Below are 20,361 nucleotides of genomic sequence, written 5' to 3' on the forward strand. Positions count from 1 at the left end.
ATCGAATCCCACCGCTCCGTGGTCTGCAGTTCCTTGCCAGCTAAAGTTCTCTTTTGCACCCCCGTGTCTTGTGGGTCGGTTGAAGGGCTTCTGAGCAGGAAAAGAGACACCTGACTCCCCACAATGGCAGCAATTCTCCTCCGGTCACTTTCGAACAAGAAGGTAAAACAAAATTCATGCACATCTTCTTTTTCAGAGTGGTTGCTTTTGTTGGACGCTTATGCAACTCCAAATAGCTAGCAACCTGAGTGGGTTAGCTAACAAAGTCGCTGCATAACACCCACGCTACACACAGCCCTCCCCTGTTTTGCAAGCAATTAATATTGGTCGCACTTTATTTTACGACACTCTAATAAAAAGTAATAAATCGTACTTCGTATCAAATAAGACAAAAACTAGGAACAATACGTTATTTATTAGACGGTAAACAAACACAGTTATACCCTAATTAGACACCATACACCTAAATTATGCTGTATTAGACCCAAAACATATACTTAGACGTTATTACATTAAACTATACTCTAATTAGAAACCAAATAGGAGATCCTAATACACTATTAGACACCATTTTACAAGATTAGTCTATTAAAGAACATGTTATTTATAGTTTTTGTCTAATTTGTTACAAAATACAGCTCTTTACGTCTTGTTACCGTAAAGTAAAGTGCAATCTTCATATTTATGTGGTCCTAGCTGTGTAAGTGAGGGCATGTTTTATTTGCTTGACGTGAACAAGAGTGACAGTGGAGCAGTCAGACTTGGCTCTTGTGCATGGGGCCTTGGATAACGACATTTAAATGAATCGGAGTTGACTAATGCTCCGGTGTTTGCTTTCTTGCAGGCACCCCTCCAGCTGGGTCGCATGTGTTACTCCTCCTCCTCAGTGGTAAGAGCCTCCACTCACCAGCTTTCCTAACTTAGCAATGAATGAACCACAGGCAGTTCATATTGTCAGTTTGAGAAGCCTTCATACCTCATGACATGTGACACATTTTGTTGTATTATGCAGTTAATCGTCGTCATTATTGGACACACTTAATGCTTATAAAAATATTTGCAAAGATTGTCTCAGTTGGATAAACAAGTGAAAACCATGAAACTCCAATACAGTCCTGAGACGCATCCTGAGCCCTTTGATTATCCATAAGATGTCTCAAGATTTTGATTGTTGTGTAAAATTGTTGTGTTAAAGGGAAACCTCTGTGTATGTGGGTCCACAGTTTCCAGATTATCAGAGCATAATTGTGACATTTACTCAAAAAATCGTCTTTTTAGACCTAAAGACTGTGATTAAGCATAAATCTGGAAAACTGTGTAACATTAGTAAAGCACTAGAAATACTCAATAGCATTGCATACAAATTGAAAAAAGGTGAATGATTTAAAGTGGCATTTGGTTTCATGATGGGAACATGATGACTTGTTAAAGGCTTGAAACACATCATCTAGGACTTGAGTTAGACTTAACCTGTCTTAACTATAGACTTGTTCTTGCCTTCATCACCACAACTCGGAGACTTTACTTCTACTTTGTCCCACCTCTATGCACAAAATACTAAGAATAATAATTTACTGTTTTTGTTTTTAAATATACAAGAAACTAACATTCTTCACTTTTTTTTATACAAACAAATTGTACAATACAATATATTGACAGCTATCAATCAAAATGTTTTTCCAAAGAATTAAATATATGTTTGCAGCTCCTTGATGTACTATGTGCATTGCATTGTGGGACAATTGTGTACATCAATGGCACACTCAAAAAAAATCAAAAAACAAGTTTTTTAACAGATTTGATTCTGACTTTTTTTTGAAGAGCACCTAATTTTATTAGCTTTCCAGTGTAAATACATTATATAGTCAAAACCTTAGAATTGGTATGTAATATGGAATTGGTACACAGGTGATGTAACATAGAAGATGTTCTGAACCATCAAATCTACTAAGCCTACTAATGAGCCTAAAACATAACTCACTGCATACAAGTGTCTAAAACGAATGCTTTAGAAACTCTCTGTGTACGTAGTGATGATGATGATGATAGACGACCCCAATGAACTTAGTCATGATGTAACCAGACAGGAAGGGATTTAACTGTGTGCCTCTGTGATCCTCTAGCCCACCGCCAAGCTGTTCATTGACGGCAAGTTTGTCGAGTCCAACACTTCTGAATGGCTTGACATTCACAACCCCGTAAGTATTCCTAGATGAACTGTACTTAACCTGCACAGAAGGCTGCAGTAATAAGATCTGAACTAGAAGCCTGCTGCAAATAACCAGGGCAACTTTGTAGTAGTAAATTAAGACTGGAAATGAGTCTTGATATGCCAGTTTATACAAGATTAATTGGAAAAGCAAGAAAAATCAGAAGCTTTTCTACGTAGCCAGTCATGTTTTCTATCTTCCAAAAGCCCAGCCCTGTTGGTGTTCAGCTTGTGAAGTTAACACATCTAGCAAGGAAATGATAGGTGATTAGAGAATGCAAAAACAGCCATCTACTTTCATCACATAAAATTTCAAACCTGGATGTAAAACAAATATTTTGCGATTAATATTAATGAATTAATGCACCTACAGTAATATAAAATAATGACTTCCCCTGCTCTCAGTAAATTTATGGACTGTCTCCTGCTCCTTAGGCCACTAATGAGGTGGTGGGACGCGTTCCCAAAGCTACCCAGGGGGAAATGCTGGCAGCTGTCAACTCCTGCTCCAAAGCCTTCCACTCCTGGTCTGAGACCTCCATCCTCAGCAGGCAGCAGATCTTCCTTCGCTACCAGCAGCTCATCAAGGATAACATTGTAAGACATTCCATCGCTCACTCATATAAACATCTGTTAGTGTATTTAAAATGAGCTAGAAAATGTTTTTAAGATGAGCTAGGAAATGAAAATAAATAAAATATGTACTGAGCATTGGTTTATGCCTAAAAAAAAAACAACAACTTGCTGACGTCTTAAATTCATCCTTTTGTTATTTTTCTTCTTATATTTCAGAAAGAATTGGCTAAGAGTATCACGCTGGAGCAGGGCAAAACTCTTGCTGATGCAGAGGGAGATGTATATAGAGGACTGCGTAAGTAAACTCCCAGCTGCACTACTGGGTTTTGATATCCTGATTGAATTAAAGAGTGCTGGTAAATATATAGCGGAGCTCAAATTCCCTTGTTGAAGCTGTTGTCTATAGTATCTGTATCTCCTGATGAAAAGTCTGTAGCTTTGTACCCCTTTATACCGTGGCCTGGATGAAAGTTTGATACCAAGTGGCTGGAGGGCGTCCATTATTTGGGTGTAACCAGACACTCCTTGCAAAAGTTGCTTTCATTCTAAATTAGTAATGGGACCAAGGTTCTGTTCTGCCCATTTTGGCATATGGAGGCCTAAACTGCTGCCCCAATTAGAGGAAAATAACGGTTAAGGCAACAGGAGTGTGGCAGCATTACATTGTTCAGTCCTTATGTGACAGTGTGACTACCTAGTTTGTTTTTCTGCCTTTCTGCAAAGCTTTTTGCAGGCTATATAAAGATAATTATGCAGTTCCCCTCATTGAGGCGCACTTGTTCACTTTGGCAGACTTGCATCAACAAGAATCATGTTGAGAAATTAAGAGCCGTGTGCTCTTGCGAATAAAGGAAGATATATTTCAGTTATTACAAGACGGGGCTGCCAAGGTATTTTTTTGTACTTGGTGCAGCTCCCAGTTTTTGAATGCCCAAATAATTCTGGCTCGCTAACTTTCAGTTATCAGCTGAAAGACAGGCTGCATCTGCAGGTGTGCTGCCAGCATTAGAGATTTCCAGTACTGGGACCAGTGTTGCTTGAAGTTTTCACAAGTTTTATTACAGTTCACTCATAGGGAAAAGAGATCAATTACCAAGTAGGGGTTTTATTCTTAAGTAAGAGACCAAAGTACAAACTGGAAAATGCATTAGATGTAGATATCTTAAATAAATCATTTTGATTACAATTTTTTGCAGAGATGTTGGTGTGTATCATCCATTAGTTTGTATTGTGTAGCTCATATTTCAGATTCTGCAGCTCATACCAGAGTTTCTTTCCCCCAGAGGTGGTCGAGCACGCCTGCAGCATTACATCCCTCATGCTGGGGGAAACCTTACCCTCCATCACCAAGGACATGGACACTTACACCTACCGGCTGCCCATCGGTGTGTGTGCTGGCATCGCCCCTTTTAATTTCCCCGCCATGATTCCTTTGTGGATGTTTCCCATCGGCATGGTATGTGGTAACACCTACCTGATGAAGCCCTCTGAACGGGTCCCAGGATGCACCATGCTCTTGGCCAAAATGCTCCAGGATGCTGGGGCACCAGATGGTACACTCAACATCATCCACGGCCAGCACGCAGGTGAGTGTGTGTGTGTGTGTATGTGTGTCTGTCTTCCTGTTTTCTCAGAAGCATGCTATCTGTGTGTGTAATAAACAATGGAGAAAGGTCCAAGGATGATTCAAATACTAATCACACACCTCAAGGCAATATGTAGATAGGAAATTTCCATAACATATGCAGCCTATATCTGTAAGTAATTCACGAGCGTTCGAGGCAGGATGATTTGAATCTCTATATTGGAGGCCTTTGTGCTCTTAAATTGTGCCTTAAGGGTGCAGCACAGATGAGAGAATTTACAATATCCTTTGTATCTTTACGTAGCCGTGAACTTCATCTGTGACCATCCTGCCATCAAAGCCATCAGCTTCGTTGGATCCAACCAGGCTGGCGAGTACATCTACGAGCGGGGCTCCAAGAACGGCAAGAGAGTGCAGTCCAACATGGTACACCAGAACTGATTTTATTTGCTAAATATACTTCTCTTACATCAGGGATTATCAGTCTCACGGGGCCAAAATAGTTTCCATGATAACCCACATATTAAACACTGTTCCTATTACAGACGAAAACATACAATATCAATCAAAAGTTTGGAGACACTTTCTCATTCTAGTGAATGGGGAAGTGTGTCCAAACTTTTGACTGGTACTGTATGGAGCAAATCATTTGCTATTACTGTTACCAAGACAACAGCTCAGTGCTCGGCTGTCAATCACTGACATTCAGAAGATGCTATTACCACTGTGCCGCTTCTGTTTTCTTCTGTGTTGTTAGTCTACTGGATAGGGATCGCTCATGATTTTTGAATAGTCTAATTATAAAGAATCTAATGGTGTATGCGACTATTGTCTTATCTTAAAAAAATACATTTTCCCTTGTTTTTACCGACACCTGGTAGTAATGCACCTATGCTCATTTTTCTAAATACAAACATGGAATAGACTACAGGCCTGAAGAGTCGCTCTTGATTAGCCTTTTATGAAGACGGACGTGTTAGAATGAATGTTCATGACAGCATTACCGTCACTCAGGTATGCTCAGAATTTTAGCCAAGTTCAAAATCATTATCAGTATCATTATGGCTCAGTTGAGGTCAGTGCACATTTTCCCCCTGATGTATTAAACAGTTTGTCATGATACTGTCTGAAACGATAAACTCGCACAAGCACCTTTTCAGCTCTATCAACACTGATGCGTCGCTATATGAGAAAATAGAGCAATAAATCTGTCTCTTTCTTTTATTTGGTTTTGCTGTTGGCATAAAGGATTTTATTAGCTTTTGTTAGGCCTGAAGAGTCAGGACCGTGTTGCCTTAAACATACCGATTTGTAGTATGACAGGCTGATTCCCAATAACCTGTCCTGTGAAAGAGAAATGATCCATTTCTGTTTGTGTGTTTTATGGGGAAGGAGATGGCGCCGTTCATTATACTCTGCGTTTTATAGGGTTTAACAGTTCACATAGATTCTGTTGTGGATTGTAGCTCATTCAGACAAGCACTGCATCACTAGAGAACAAGATATCAAAATAAAAAGACCGAACTGTTGTGAATTGTGAATGGGTTTCTCTCTCTGTCTCTCACACTCACACTCACACTCACTCTCGCTCTCACTCTAGAAATGCCCATCCCTACTACAAGAAAGAAACCCTACTGAGCTGTGTCCTACATTTTGCTTTCCAGGGTGCCAAGAACCATGGTGTGGTGATGCCTGATGCCAACAAAGAGAACACCCTCAACCAGCTGGTGGGTGCTGCTTTTGGAGCAGCTGGCCAGCGCTGCATGGCTCTCTCCACTGCTATTTTTGTAGGGGAGTCTCGTGAATGGCTCCCAGAGCTGGTGGAGCGCTCCAAATCACTGCGTGTAAATGCAGGTAACTTCCATAGTAGCCATGTATTTGCTGAGCATTTTAATAATAGTTCTTGTGCATTTTAATATAAAAGGCTACCATGTAAAATTTCACTCTGTAATGGGGAAATGTACACATGTGTCTTGAAGGTGATCAGCCTGGGGCAGATGTGGGTCCCCTGATCTCTCCGGAGGCCAAGGCCAGGGTGGAGACTTTGATTCAGAGTGGAGTGAATGAGGGTGCCAAGCTGCTGCTGGATGGGAGAAATGTCAACGTCAAAGGATATGAAAATGGAAACTTTGTAGGACCCACCATTTTGGGCAATGTCACGGTGAGCTGATACAAAGGGCGCAACATGGCCGCCCTCTTTTTTTTTTCCCCAGATGTCAGTGAAAAACGTTTTGATAAAACTAAAACAGATGTTGAATTAACTTTATTTTTTAACATGGAGACACAGGAGAAAATGTACCCATGAAAAAGGTGAATTGCAAGAACTTTCTGTGAAGAAAGGAGTCAATCACGAGAACTTTCCATTAATTCAGTGTTTTCGAGGATGCTTGTTGTTATTTTAAATCCTATATTTAGCATTTTTTATTCCCACAATGTTATGAATGTACATAGATGTTGGTCTTATCATTGTCCACCAGATTAGAAAGTTGATGAAATGCTTAAACTCCTAAGCCTAAAAGCTGGACCGCGCTGTGAATTTTTGCGAGCTCAGGACTCATTTTCCAGGCCAGCACATGTTCTGTATGTAATCACAATGTTTCTGTATACAACACGGCCGTCACTCTACAGTACAGACTTATAAAACCATCACAAGATTAAACTGAAAGTGCAAGGGTTTCATAAAGTGTGTGCACATATATCCTACACATCCAGCAACTGTATGTCAGTGACATTTTCCCTACCCGTCACGGCTTCCTGTTATGAGTGCTGAATGTCAGACATGGTACATCTTAAAATAGAAAGTAGCTATTAGTGTAACTAGATACACTCAAATTACATTTTCCTTGTCTTCTCCAGGTGTCGATATAATGTCATGAACGTTGTACATGCCAGTACTTAATGCCAGTAAGAAACTTTTTTGTGTGATTATTTTGTTGTTCTTTCCAGCCGGACATGACATGTTACAGGGAGGAGATCTTCGGACCAGTGCTTGTCGTCCTGGAGGCTGACAGTCTTGACGATGCAATTTCTTTAATCAACAACAACCCCTACGGCAATGGCACCGCCATCTTCACCACCAATGGAGCCACAGCACGCAAATACACACATGAAGTGGATGTTGGCCAGGTAAGGGTCTTCAAGAGGGACATGAGGGAAAAAATTTGAATAAACATTTAAATGGTCTGTTGGAGGTGCGGTTTTCAAAGTGACTGTCAAGGATGTGAACTGGTCGCCTGTTAGTGACTCACCTGTGTGAAACTGTAACGAGTTAACAGATTTGTGTGGGAGGTGTTTCGGATTTAGGAAACAGACAATGAGACAATCATGTGAAGTGGAAATATTCACAGTGAAGGATTGAGGAGGAATAACGTACTCATGAAAGTGATACGTTTATTGTAGATTTCTCCTAATTTTAATAGTTAATCTTTTTTTTAAATTTATTTTGTAGTGGCATTAACTTGAAGATTTTTTCCATTTATAAAAATATAGAAATCAGCTTTTTATTTGCATAGATTTTATAATACAAAAAATGTGAATCAGATTTATTGCCAAGTAAGTTTTCACATACAAGGAATTTGTCTGTGTGGTTGTGAATAACAGTCAAAAAATAGAAAGTAAGAGAAAAAACAAGTATTTATACAAAGTGAGAAAAATAATCACAAAAGACAGGTGTTAAAAAATATATAAATAAAATTTGCAGAGCTGTAGAGCTTAAAAAATAAAATGTACAAGGTATTGACTGGGAATGTGCAAATGTTCACAGTATTAACAGTATGTGTAATGTGCGAGCGTAATAATACAAGGAAGACAAATAATTGTGTTAATGTAACTCACTGTGTTGGATGTGATGAGTTCACAGATATGCAATGTAAGATTATAGATTTCACATTAATATGATGTGTAGTGACTATCAGCGGGATAGAGTCAATGTCAGTGGGGGTGCCGGGTCTTGTTGATGAGGCCAGCTGCAGTCGGGAAGAAACTGTTCTTGTGGTGTGACGTTTTGGTCAAGATAGACTTCAGCCTCTCGCCGGAGGGGAGTGTTCGAAAAGTTTATGTCCAGGGTGAGAGGGGTTGGCCATGTTCTTCCCTGCTCGCCTCAGTGTCCTGAAGGGACAGCGGGTTGCAGCCAATCACCCTCTCAGCACAGTGAATGATACGCTGCAGTCTGCATTTGTCCTTGGCAGTGGCAGCGGCGTACCAGATGGTGATGGAGGAGGTGAGGATGGACTCAATGATGGTGGTGTAGAAGTGCACCATCATTGACTTTGGCAGGTTTAACTTGTTCAGCTGCCGCAGGAAGTATACATCCTCTGCTGAGCCCTCTTGGTGAGGGAGCTGCTGATCTGTCCCCCCTTGAGGCTCTCCGAGGTGGCCAGTTGAACAGCGGCCCGGACCCCCCCCCCCCCCGCTGAGGTCGGGGAGCTGGAGATGATCTGGAGTCAGGGGGGATTTGTCAAGACTGTCCTTTTGCCTTTCAAATTGACAGTAGAACTCATTCAGATTGTTGGCCAAGCGTGAGTCACTAGTGGAGTGGGGGGCTTTCGGTTTGAAGTTGGTAGACTGTCTGAGGCCCTTCCAGACAGAGGCTGAGTTCTTTTCTGAGAGCTGCTGTTGAAGTTCAGTTGTTAAGCATCTCTCACTGCCTCGCTAAACCTATATTTAGACTCTTTAAACCCGTCCCTGTCCCAACTGCTAAGCACTTCCTCCTTTTCCAACCTTAGCTCTCCGAATTTAGCTGTAAACCAGGGTTTGTCATTATTGTAAGTAACCCTGGTGCGTGATGGTACACAGCTCTCCTCGCAGAAGGTGATGTATGAGGTCGGGAAATCAGTACTTTGTCAACCTAAAACTTCCAAGACATGGAAGGTTTTGGACAATCCCAAGATGTTCCTTAATGCAGCAGGAGCCAATTTGCAGCGGTCTCACGTTTGGTCCAGATTACATGTGATAATCGAGTCTTGGTCCAGTGGAGTGGACTATTTTAAATGTACATCATCTCTCATGCAAACAGGCGTGAATGATTTTTCTCCAGGGCCTTCATCCAAGGGGAATTTATCTGTCTTTCTCACATTTACTCTTTTACAAAATAAACCAACTAAAGAAATTAAAAAAGACCTTTTGACGTGTGTGTGAAGCTGGAAATACAGTAGATTTACTCTGTAACATCTGGCTTTTAAATAACCATCCAAATGACACTAATTACACTTTGATCCCTGTTGGTTTTGCACCTCTGCAGTAGTTATGTATGATTTATTAATAATATATGTATGTGTTTGTACAGATCGGCGTGAATGTGCCCATCCCGGTTCCCCTTCCCATGTTTTCCTTCACCGGTTCCAGAGGCTCATTCAGAGGAGACACCAACTTCTATGGCAAGCAGGTAAATAACAGAAGCAGTGTGCAATGTTTTAGATCATCAGAATAATCTGTATCAAAATTAGAAGCTTTAATATAAATGTCCTGGGTAGCTACGTACTGTATATGACACATCTGTTGTCCTTTTCTATTTTTAGGGCATCCAGTTCTACACTCAGATCAAGACGGTGACATCACAGTGGAAGGCTGAGGATGCTACTGTGACAAGCCCAGCTGTTACCATGCCAACCATGGGACGCTAAGCTAAAATGACAGTACATCCAGCATAACCTTCAGTGACTTCTCATATGCCTTAAGAAGAATCCTGTGGAGGGGATGGCAAAAAAAGTTACCTGGTATTTTTACTGTGGGGGGATAATTAGTCGGTGATTGTTTAAACTCTGAACATCCTGGACACTGTTGTAGCAAAAACTCAAACTCTACACCTCCTACGGAGAAGGTGAAGATGACTTGCACTTTTGCCATGAATGGTGCAGTCAGTCTTCACGGGTGTGTTGTATTTTGTACCCGTTTTCTCCCTCTCACTTCCTGTACTGACCGGAGAGAGTTAATCATGATCATGATATCACATTTCTGAAAACCTACAGGAGAAATCAAAAAGATCAGGGATGCTGCTTCTTAGCAGTCACAGTAAACGTCTTCCACTAGTGTTCTCTGTGGTCCTGTAACTTGTTCTGTTTATCAGAGCACTGTGTAGATACTTGAAAAGTAGATATAAATGGATCAAATGTTACAATAGAACATGGACACACCCACTCTCTCTCTCCGTCACTCCATTAAGACTGAAAATGTGGTCGCAGCTCTTGTACTCTCACTGTGTATCCTGTACTGTGAAGTGTTGTACTTGGCGTGTCTCCTGTGTAGGATAGAGGTTTAGTTTTGTACTTACTGTATTCAGAGTGATACTTTTTTTCCCTGGTCATGAATGGTATAGAAATTAAATTGCAGTGTTTTACATGTTATGAACTTGGAATCTGGTATGTTTATAGGTCAGTAATGATGAAATTGCGGGGATGAAACTGTTTGTATTTGCGCTGCTAGACACATTTTCATCCAGAGTGTGAAAGCTACTTCAAACTTTGTCCCCTTCACCTCTCTCTTACGTCTTGATGGTGCAGATTAAGAGACACGTATTTGAGCCTATATTTCATTGTTTCAATAAAGACTAGTTTGACTCAACTGAATCTGATTTGTGATGAAATTGCCCTTTATGTATTGTTATTTACTTATTAAAAAAAACACATAGATATATTAGAGCAAAAGAAGGTGCGGATCTAAACGATGCCAAATGATCTGGAGAGATGATTTATGAGGTGGTAAGGTTTTAAACTGAGTTATTCTGGCTCAGCAATTCACAACCTGCAATGTTCCCATTGTGATTGTCTGCAAAACAACTTTATCAGTAGTGATGACGTCACTGCAAATTAGCCGTGAGGAGAGTGCTGCTAGTCGGACATCATGGTGAGCCTGAAACTGTGTTTAGCGTCCTGAAAACACCCATTAAATCAGCTACAAATGTGTGCTCTTTGTCGGTGGAGAACCCTTCAGGAGTTTTATAACTTTTTTTTAAAGCTTCTTAGAGGAGCTTGCTGGCTGTAACACGCACCAGCTAGCAACTAACGCTAGCTTGATTGACTTCACAGTTTAGCTTTCTTCGAAATGTAGCTAATTGACGGTTAGCTTCGCGTTAGCTAAGAAACGTACTGTAGCTGTGGTGAATTATGTTGCATGACAGTAGAATTAACAAATAGATGTCTCTGTAATGTGGGAGAGTCTTGGGGAAAAAATGGTGAGGGAATATCAACTACAGAGAGAGTCTCTGTTGAGTTTACGTTAAAATTAACGGCCACTAACGGCTGTCTAAAACATAAACGCTGAAGTTACGTTAGCTTAGATAGATAAACGTAAATGTGGATTTTTAGCAGCGTGTCCTCCGTTTTTTTGTTTTTATTTTAACCACTTACACTTATGAAAGAGTGTTGGACAAAACTAGCCTCAACGCTATGTAAACCCACTTTCAGACATGTGAAACCTTTAATTTGCTTATGAAAAAAGGGCGATTTCACAGTTTTCTCTTCCAGTGAAATCGCCCCTTTTCCGTTTTCACAAATAGATTGAAGGTTTCACAAATCTAAAACTGTGTTTAAATGAGTCTCTGGAATCTAATTGGCAATCTAATCCAGATTTGACAAGTCTAAGTATAGTGGTTTTTGATCTAGACCTGGTCTAATGTAGCCTTGATGGGGAGAAAAAGCAGTGAAATCGCCCCTTTTTCCTGTTTTCATAAGCAAAATAACAGCTTTAAGGCTTTTGCTACAATGTCTAACACTCTTTCATAATTGTAAGTGGTGACAAAACAGTGAATCCGCCTATGTTTCCCTTAAATCTCCCCTTAACCAGTGGACTATTAACTTTATGGACACTATAGTCATTAGGTTTTTATATGCCGAATGTTTTCTGGTTCATTGCTACTAACACGACACTAAAAGTACATTTAATTAAAAAAGATTCCATTGGCCAGCAAGCGTTTTTTTTTTATTCATTGTCTCTGAGGCAGCTGCTGGAAGATCAAGGATATGAGCATCTTAAACCATTACACCCAAAGCACTGATATGATCTCTACATGATTTAACTCTCATTAAACTTCTACCAAACCTTTGGGGCCAATACTTTATAAAACCTTGTTGAACTTACTCTTGTGGCCCTTTAACAGATGCAATCCACAGTGTTTGTTTTACAGGACAATTACCACTCAGACAGTACTGTTTGCAACTATGCAGCAATGTGATCATATTTTTAATAAGGCCCTAAAGTGTGAATTTAAGGATGCAAAGTCCCAGCTGCATGTATCTAGTGCCTTTAAACAGAAATGGGAATGGGGCAATTTAAAAAAAATAACAACCTACAAGCAACTAATGCTGACAATAAACAGGATTACAGGTGATTTTGGTAAATCATGTAGGTTTCTCATGTTCTCCAAGGCTGACACGCTCCCCTTTACCCCTCCTTTCTGCCTCAGAGCACACTAGCCACACTGTAAGTCCCATTTATTAACATTGAAACAGTCACTGGAGACTGGAAAACCAGTAAAGGACAAACAAGACTTTAAGCAAGAAATCTGCATGCTCTTCTCGCATGCATCATGTTTGACACTTTTATTTCTTCACGGTTTCAAGTGTCGGCATCATCCAGTCATACATACACACTCTCAGAGGAATGCACGCAGACTGAAATGTCTGATGGTTCTGTGAATCAATGAACGCTGATGTGTTTTGACATTTAGTGTTTCTATCTTTCCTAACAGAAAGCAGCTTCCAGTGAGCAAACATCCAGACCAGAAATGAAAATAATCTCAGCAGCAGTACAGAAATGATTCATTTTAAAGTTACGCAGAGGATCATGCCCCTTTCGTAATAGCCAAATAAAAGCTGAGTAATTAATTTATAGTTATAGATGCCACTTAGCCTCCGAAACATTTCCGTGATAGATAAAGAATAAATTGGCAAAGGCCTGTCCTGTAAATGTAAAGACATGCTGTAGACAGTTATGTGTCCATTTGTTGTATTTACATTTTTTTTTTTAAATGCAACTTTCTCTGCCCAAGAGCGCAAGTTCATTGTCTGAAACTTAAATTGTAATTCACAGACAGTACGTCTCTGTCCGTTCATCTTCTACGTCAGCGGGATCAGAACAGAGCGTGACTGAGACATCATAAATCCTCATATAAAGATATCCGAGTGTATTAAAGGGATGTGGAGACATGCGTAAGTTGCAGTGTATTGATCAAAGGATTAAAGTCCAACATGATGAAATCCTGATATTTTCTAAATTGTCCACAGGAGTTGACTCAGCAGACATGAGCTATGTCTCTGTGGTTGGTTAGAAAGTGTGAAGGGGTGTGGTCTGACACCCTGGTAAATAACTTGATTGCGTCTCTCTCTACTGTCATTAGTCATTCTGTGTTTTAACATCTCTCAATACGAGTCAGCGACAGTTTGAGCTGCTTTCTTGAGCAGCTCAGAACAAGTTAATTGTAGAACAGCTGCCGTAACAAGAACACCTGTTGTTCTCCGCTGATCCTCCAGAGTGAAGATGAAGCCCACCGTGCCACTGCTGCTCCTGGTCCTGCTCTCTGTCGCGGGGCCGAGCCGAGCCCAGGTGATGACGTCTCTCCTGGACCTGACCAGCAGCATCAGGAACATCCTTCCCAATCTCAGCCGCCCGGCAAACCACAGCCGCATCTTCTACGCGGTGATGTTTGATGCAGGGAGCACAGGGACACGCATCCACGTCTACACCTTCATCCAGAGTGACTCAGGTAATGGTGGGCAGTACTCTGACCTGCTTCCCTCTGATCTTTTACTCATGTAGGTTTTAGGATATCAGCTTCAAGGGGGAGAAACAATTTAAATTATAGGTGTATTTACTGCAGCAAGAATGACATGCACCTTATAGGCATGGTCTGTGAAACAGTTGAAAAGACCAATTGATTTACAATGCAAACAGCAGAGTAACAAGCTGTTTTGTAACCTCTCTGCCCGGGTTGGGTTAAAAAAATCGATTTTCCGATTCATATTGATCTTCATTTAAATTCTACTGGTACTGATTTATAAAATCTGAGATTGATCTTTTAATATATGCATTTTCCCCGTGGATTTTAAATCCGAAATCAATCCAGACATCCGCCTTTATTCTTGGCGTTGCCTTCAATAGAGCTGCTCACGCCATGTTGAACAAGATCTCGCACGAGATTTCGTCATCCGAGATCTTGTGGCCAGATCTCGTGTATGTAAAATGTAGCCTATGTTTTCTTGAGGTATTAGCGGTGTTTACATTACTGTAGGTATGTTTGTAGCCACCTTATTTACACTAATTACCTGGTGATTCGATTTAAAATCTAAAGTTGTTGTTTACACTCTGTACTAAAGAAAGCACTGTCTGGTCACTCAATACTCATTGACTGTAGAGCTGCACTATATTGTGTTGACTGATGTAGTGTGTTCATGTTAAATAAAAAGTACATTAATGTAACTGCTTTGGGGTCAATTCTTAATGTAAACATTAATATTTTTAATAATGCACCAGATAGAGTTTTCCTTGTACAATTTACAGCATTAGTTCTCTGAGAATCTCTTTCCTATCCAAGCTAAATTGGTATTGTAACGTGAAATATCCCTAATTGAATCGAATTGGGACTTTGTGAATCAAATCGATACCCAGCCCTTTCTCTCTGCCTTTTCTCTGCTTTTCTCTCACAGCCGCTCAGTTCTGTAAAAACCTACAAATTCTTACTTCAGGGGACATAGGTTATACTTGACTCCATTTACTTTTTAGTAATCCTATTTTGTCAAGCCAACATGCCTAATCTTGAATAAGGGGATATATTTTGCGTATGTATGCTAAGCAGATTTATGCCTCTTAATGCTTTTAATAGCTGCTACATATTTGATGTGGGTGGATCTTGTATCTTTATAGAGGAGCTGCCTGTTTTGGACAATGAGATGTTCCATTCCATAAAGCCTGGTTTGTCGGCATATGCTGACTCCCCTGAAATGGTGAGTTCATTGTCAAATCTAATCAATTATATTGAGCCGAAGGAGAATGTCCGCTGGCTCTACACTGTGTTCAGAAACGCTGCCAATAGCCTCCCTCTGTGGGGAATCACATTGCTAATGAAAGCAAGCAGACAAACAAGTGAAGATGCAGCACAGCCGCAAATGATACATAATACTTGAAATGTTTTCTCAACTTTAACAAGTCACCCCTTTGTCAAAAGACAGTTCAATGCTGTGCTGATCATTGTCTCTGTTTTTAAAGGCTGGACACACAGTGAGGATGTTGTTGAAGGTGGCCAAGAAGACTGTGCCTCGCCTGGAGTGGAAGAGGACTCCAGTGGTCCTCAGAGCCACAGCCGGACTTCGACTGCTGACCGCAGAGAAAGCCCAGGGTCTTCTGGACCAGGTAAAAGAGTCCACTAATACTGAAACATGAGATACGACTGTGATCTCTCAGGTTGTTGTCACATAATCCTAAATTTCTGTAAAGCGTGCATGCGTTTCTTCCAACGTAGGGGAGTTAGAAGTCGCTACATCGTCTGACTCTTTCAAGGGAAAGCACAACCTCTTATCCAGGCAGAAAAGGAAAGAACATTTCCAGTGATATGGCAGGTGATACAGAAACAAGAGGAAAAGTATTGTTATCAGAGAGGTGTGAGCTTAGTGCAGAAGGCTCTTGCGGAAGGGATAAGATAGTAATGGATGGCCCTGGGGCACCTTGGAAGATAAATGGCACTTTATTAATCCCCTTGAGGGAATTAATTAATCCCTTCAAGCGGAGGGCACCTCTGGATGAGCTACCATTACAGTAGATAACATTAAGGCCATTTCTCCACTGCTTTCCTTGGCTCCCTTATGCTCTCTTTCTCCCTCTCTCTCATTCATCCTCCTCCTCCTCCCTCTCTTCCTTTTTCCTCCTCAGGTTCAACACGTGTTTGATGAATCTCCTTTTTTGGTCTTAGACAACAGCGTCAGCATAATGGACGGCACAAATGAAGGTAACGTCTGCCCACCCTCCGCCCCGCCAAGCAGCTCGTTCGTCACTTATCACAGCCACTCGTGCTCTCTCTGAAGTGCGTCGTAGGTGGCATCAGTCATCCTTCTGCTTTAGTTTTAGTGTGCTGTGCAATTTCTGTGTTTATTGTTTTTCTGTTTTACTGAAGACATTTACCTAAATTGCAGTAGATTATCTTTTATGATGACACTTGAGAAAATGAAATAGCTTTTCACCACAAAGTTGTTGTGACCTAAAAGGTTGTAATTATGTGGTGAGAAAAAAAATGTTAAGCCATATGTAAGGCTACGGTGTAATTGATTTGTCAGCATTTCTACCTTGTTTTTAGAATTGTAGCTCTTACTCACGTGTTTGCACTTGTGTTTGTGTATGCTGTAACCATTGTAATTTCAGTGAAAATTTGTTGTCAGCTTTTCTTAAATGAACTTGTACATTCTGCCTGAAATCACTGTTTTCTGTTTCTTGGTAGGAATCCTGGCTTGGATATCTGTGAACTTTCTGACAGGTGAGTAACTGTATATTGTGTTTTCTGAGCTCAGCTACTGTATATCTTAAGTTTTACTCTGTCTGAATTTGTCTAATTATAGACGCGTGTTCACAAATAGGAGGCTGAACGCACACAGCTACGATTTCGTTACCTAAAGGAGATTGCTCTGATCTTCTGATCTATCAGGCTCAGCGCTGGGATTTTCTACTTTTGGGTTGCACATCTGTGCCAAACAGACCTTTTGAAGATAGCATCTAAAGTATAACTGATTAGGTCTTGTTTGTGGCGGTTGCCGGATTAAAGAAGGAAATGTTTTCAGGTCACCTGTACGCACAAACCAAAAAGACAGTGGGAATCTTGGATTTGGGAGGAGGATCTACGCAGATCACATTCCTGCCAAAGCTGAGGGTTAGTTTGTTTGTTTGCATGTTTAGACTATTTAAATTGAGCCGTTTTATGATGTGTAATCTACTATGTCCTCTATATTCCACTGTAGAAAACCATTGAAAGTGTTCCTGTTGCTGATTACGTTGCCAGATTTGACTTCTTGAACTCATCATTTGAACTGTACACTCATAGGTAACATAATTTATGCGGATTTACTGTAATAGACTGTCATAAAACATACCAGTTTTATATTTTGTATTTGACTACATCATATTCATCCCTGATTTAATCTTTATGTAAGTTAAGTTCCATAATACTGTGTGTGACTAGGACATTTTGTTCTATTTAGTCAGTAGGATGTGAATAATAGGCCAACAAAATGCTGCCTGCCTATTTTCTGAATGATTGATTTGTTACATACACACTCTGTTCCTGCTTGGTTTTGTGACAATCCTTTTACTTCCTCCAGTTACCTGGGAAATGGACTGATGGCAGCGCGACTGGCCACACTGGGCGCTTTGGGTGCAGAAGGTACTGTGCTGTACATGAAGAAAAGGTTCTCTGTTGCCATTAGCTGTGGGTCAGTCTTGTTCATCCTGAGTGTGTCTCTGAAGGATACTGAGACACAACAATGAGTCAGTTATCCAAGTGCTCTCAGATGTTTTTTTTTTCCCTCCCTCCAAATACTGAGGAGGAGGTAACGAAAGATAGATGTTTTTTACTTCCTTTCTAATGAACATTTGAGACAAGTGAGACACTGTGATGAATCACCAAAGGGCTTCTGAGTAAATAGTGTTTGTGACTGCGTGAGTTGTTTAGTCTCAGATCATGGTGATCATGTGTGAGGCTGTTGAGCCAGTCAGATTAAACGTGTCTGTTGTATCACAGGTTTGGAGTGGCGAGTTTTCAAAAGTTCCTGCCTGCCAAAGAAGTTTCAGGATGAATGGAGCTTTGGAGGGCTAACCTATCAAGTGAGCGGAGACCCAGATGGTACAATGTTTGCTTTTGGTATTATTGTCTTGAACAGAATAAATCCAAATGTACTGTTTGCGGAGAAGAATACTTAGAATTGTCCTTCAAATGTTCCCTTTGACTTTTCCTCGCACATGAATTGAACCAAGAAATTTAGCAGACTACAAACATCTTGAGCGAATGAGGTTAGGTGGCAGATTTGACTAATATACATGACAGAAGATTTAGTGACGGCAATCAAACATTAGCAGTAATGTTTGCAAAACCCGTTAAAATGGATTTACTTGGATTACACATCATTTCATAACGTTCCAACGTACGATGCAAAATTTACACCGCTGTCTCTGTTTCTTCTCCAGGTTATGCAGGATACAAGCTCTGTTATCAGGAAGTACTTAAGGTGGTGAAGGGAATTATTCACCAGCCGTATGAGCGCGAAGACAGCAACGTATTCTATGCATTCTCATATTACTTTGACAGAGCTGTGGATGCAGGCCTTATCGGTTAGTGCACACACACACACACACACCTCTGTACACACCATACATAATTATACGGACCCAGCAGGATGTTATTACCCATTCCAGTACTAGACAGAGGCAGGGAAATGTGAGTCATCTGCACCCATCTCAGTGGATTTGATGAGCTATAGGTGTGTAGTTATTAGAGAAATTGCTATCCTCAGCCAGTCTAAGCTGAAAGGGCACAAGCTCTATTATTAGTATTATGGAAATGTGGACCTGCTGTCGTAATGAATGGTATAGCATTTTAAAATGTGAAGAAGATGACCTCAATCACCTCTTGTTGCAGATGGGGTCCAGGGAGGGATGCTGGAGGTCAGAGACTTCAAGAAGAGAGCTAAAGAGGGTGAGATTGGCAAAGAGTCCTGAAACACTTGGCAACGCGTCGTTATTATGACCAATCTGCAGCTTCCTGTGCTTTAGACACAGTGTGCATCTCAATTGTCTGAACCTCAGAAATCCTGCCCTCATCCTCACAGTAGAATACAGATGCCTTGATTATCCAACCTTAAAAAAAAAGAAAAACATGATTTCCTTTTGTCTGCTCAGTGTGCAATAAGATGACCAAGAACCCTTCCATCAGTCCTTTCCTGTGTATGGACATGACCTACATCACTTGTCTACTCAAGGATGGGTTTGGCTTCAAGGAGAGCACCGTGCTGCAGGTGAGGCAGCATTACACAACACAATAAAAAGGCTTTGCAGCCTTAGAAAAGATAAAGACAGAAAGGAGCATTTTTCAAAAGGTTGTTGGGTATTATGAAATCAACTACTCATTTCCTGAAGTTGTCTAGATGAGTCTTTGTATGAATCACAAGCTGTTAACTGGCATTCAAAGACACAAACAGGATTAATTAAGCCAGAGCCATCAAACACCAAACTAGAGCCAGACAAAAAGTCAGCCATGACCTTCAGAAGAATATAATTCTCACTTTTAAAAAGTTCACATATGAAAAATAAGCTGCTTGCAGGATCTTTAAGATTCATAATGAGTAAAATACTGGCCCTCTGTCATAACGTAGATGAAAAAAAAGAAAAATCACACAAGTATCATGTTACTTTTTTATTTCAATAAATACAAAAGGCATTTGAGTGATTTGGTGTTGGGGGTTTTTTTTCTCCCTTCCTAGCTGACCAAGAAAGTGAACAACGTGGAGGCAAGCTGGGCTTTAGGCGCCACATTGGACCACTTCCACAACCTGAAGATCCACTAAGGAGAAGGGAGGTGGTGCTCATTAACAAACACGAGTAAATCCACACTACCTTATCTAACAGGCCCAGACATCTGCTGTTTGTGTCATAAGGACAGAACTAACCTCATGAGTAATTCTTTATTTCTTTTAAAAAGCAATTATTCTAAAGTGTTAATACATTGAGCTGTAAATGAGCAATGTGTTGCCTTACTCAGAGAACAAGTGACGCACTGGAATTTGACATTTGAATAACACACAGTTAAAAGGACCAGTGTGTAGGATTTAGTGGCATCTAGCAGTGAGGTTGGAGATTGCAACCATCGGACGACCCCTGCCCTCCCCTCCCGGCGTGTAGGAGAATCTACAGGGGCTAGAACCAGCGTTTGGTTTGTCTGCTCTGGGCTACTGTAGAAACATGGTGGCCCCCGTGGAAGGGGACCCACTCCCTATGTAGATATAAAGGTCTCATTCTAAGGTAACAG

At 40.7% G+C, this 20,361-nt stretch overlaps 2 protein-coding genes across 2 annotated transcripts; both read left to right on the plus strand.

The window, feature by feature from the left end:
* The first annotated feature begins 19 nt into the window (after nt 1–19).
* Nucleotides 20–10,928, plus strand: LOC121882322 (methylmalonate-semialdehyde dehydrogenase [acylating], mitochondrial-like). Its single transcript, XM_042390495.1, has 12 exons — nt 20–162; nt 845–889; nt 2,124–2,198; nt 2,645–2,806; nt 3,002–3,080; nt 4,069–4,371; nt 4,675–4,796; nt 6,035–6,224; nt 6,350–6,531; nt 7,317–7,496; nt 9,655–9,753; nt 9,887–10,928. The coding sequence occupies exons 1-12, from the start codon at nt 124–126 to the stop codon at nt 9,989–9,991; spliced, it is 1,581 nt and encodes a 526-aa protein (XP_042246429.1). The 5' UTR covers nt 20–123; the 3' UTR covers nt 9,992–10,928.
* Nucleotides 10,929–11,083: 155 nt separating this feature from the next.
* Nucleotides 11,084–20,349, plus strand: LOC121882323 (ectonucleoside triphosphate diphosphohydrolase 5-like). Its single transcript, XM_042390496.1, has 14 exons — nt 11,084–11,210; nt 13,835–14,067; nt 15,225–15,304; nt 15,567–15,710; nt 16,227–16,302; nt 16,789–16,824; nt 17,126–17,214; nt 17,303–17,385; nt 17,663–17,724; nt 18,082–18,183; nt 18,525–18,668; nt 18,976–19,032; nt 19,236–19,351; nt 19,817–20,349. The coding sequence occupies exons 2-14, from the start codon at nt 13,842–13,844 to the stop codon at nt 19,898–19,900; spliced, it is 1,299 nt and encodes a 432-aa protein (XP_042246430.1). The 5' UTR covers nt 11,084–11,210; nt 13,835–13,841; the 3' UTR covers nt 19,901–20,349.
* Nucleotides 20,350–20,361: the final 12 nt, after the last annotated feature.

This window comes from Thunnus maccoyii, chromosome 17 (assembly GCF_910596095.1).
Source record: "Thunnus maccoyii chromosome 17, fThuMac1.1, whole genome shotgun sequence".
Lineage (NCBI taxonomy): Eukaryota > Metazoa > Chordata > Actinopteri > Scombriformes > Scombridae > Thunnus > Thunnus maccoyii.

Bases quoted from the DNA above. Each gene is read 5' to 3' on its own strand.
- LOC121882322 (XM_042390495.1), top strand. From the start codon at position 124: ATGGCAGCAATTCTCCTCCGGTCACTTTCGAACAAGAAG. The intron at 890-2,123 runs GTAAGAGCCTCC...GTGATCCTCTAG, and splicing joins GTTACTCCTCCTCCTCAGTG to CCCACCGCCAAGCTGTTCAT. The intron at 7,497-9,654 runs GTAAGGGTCTTC...GTGTTTGTACAG, and splicing joins ATGAAGTGGATGTTGGCCAG to ATCGGCGTGAATGTGCCCAT.
- LOC121882323 (XM_042390496.1), top strand. From the start codon at position 13,842: ATGAAGCCCACCGTGCCACTGCTGCTCCTGGTCCTGCTCTCTGTCGCG. The intron at 16,825-17,125 runs GTGAGTAACTGT...AAATGTTTTCAG, and splicing joins ATCTGTGAACTTTCTGACAG to GTCACCTGTACGCACAAACC. The intron at 17,215-17,302 runs GTTAGTTTGTTT...ATTCCACTGTAG, and splicing joins CATTCCTGCCAAAGCTGAGG to AAAACCATTGAAAGTGTTCC.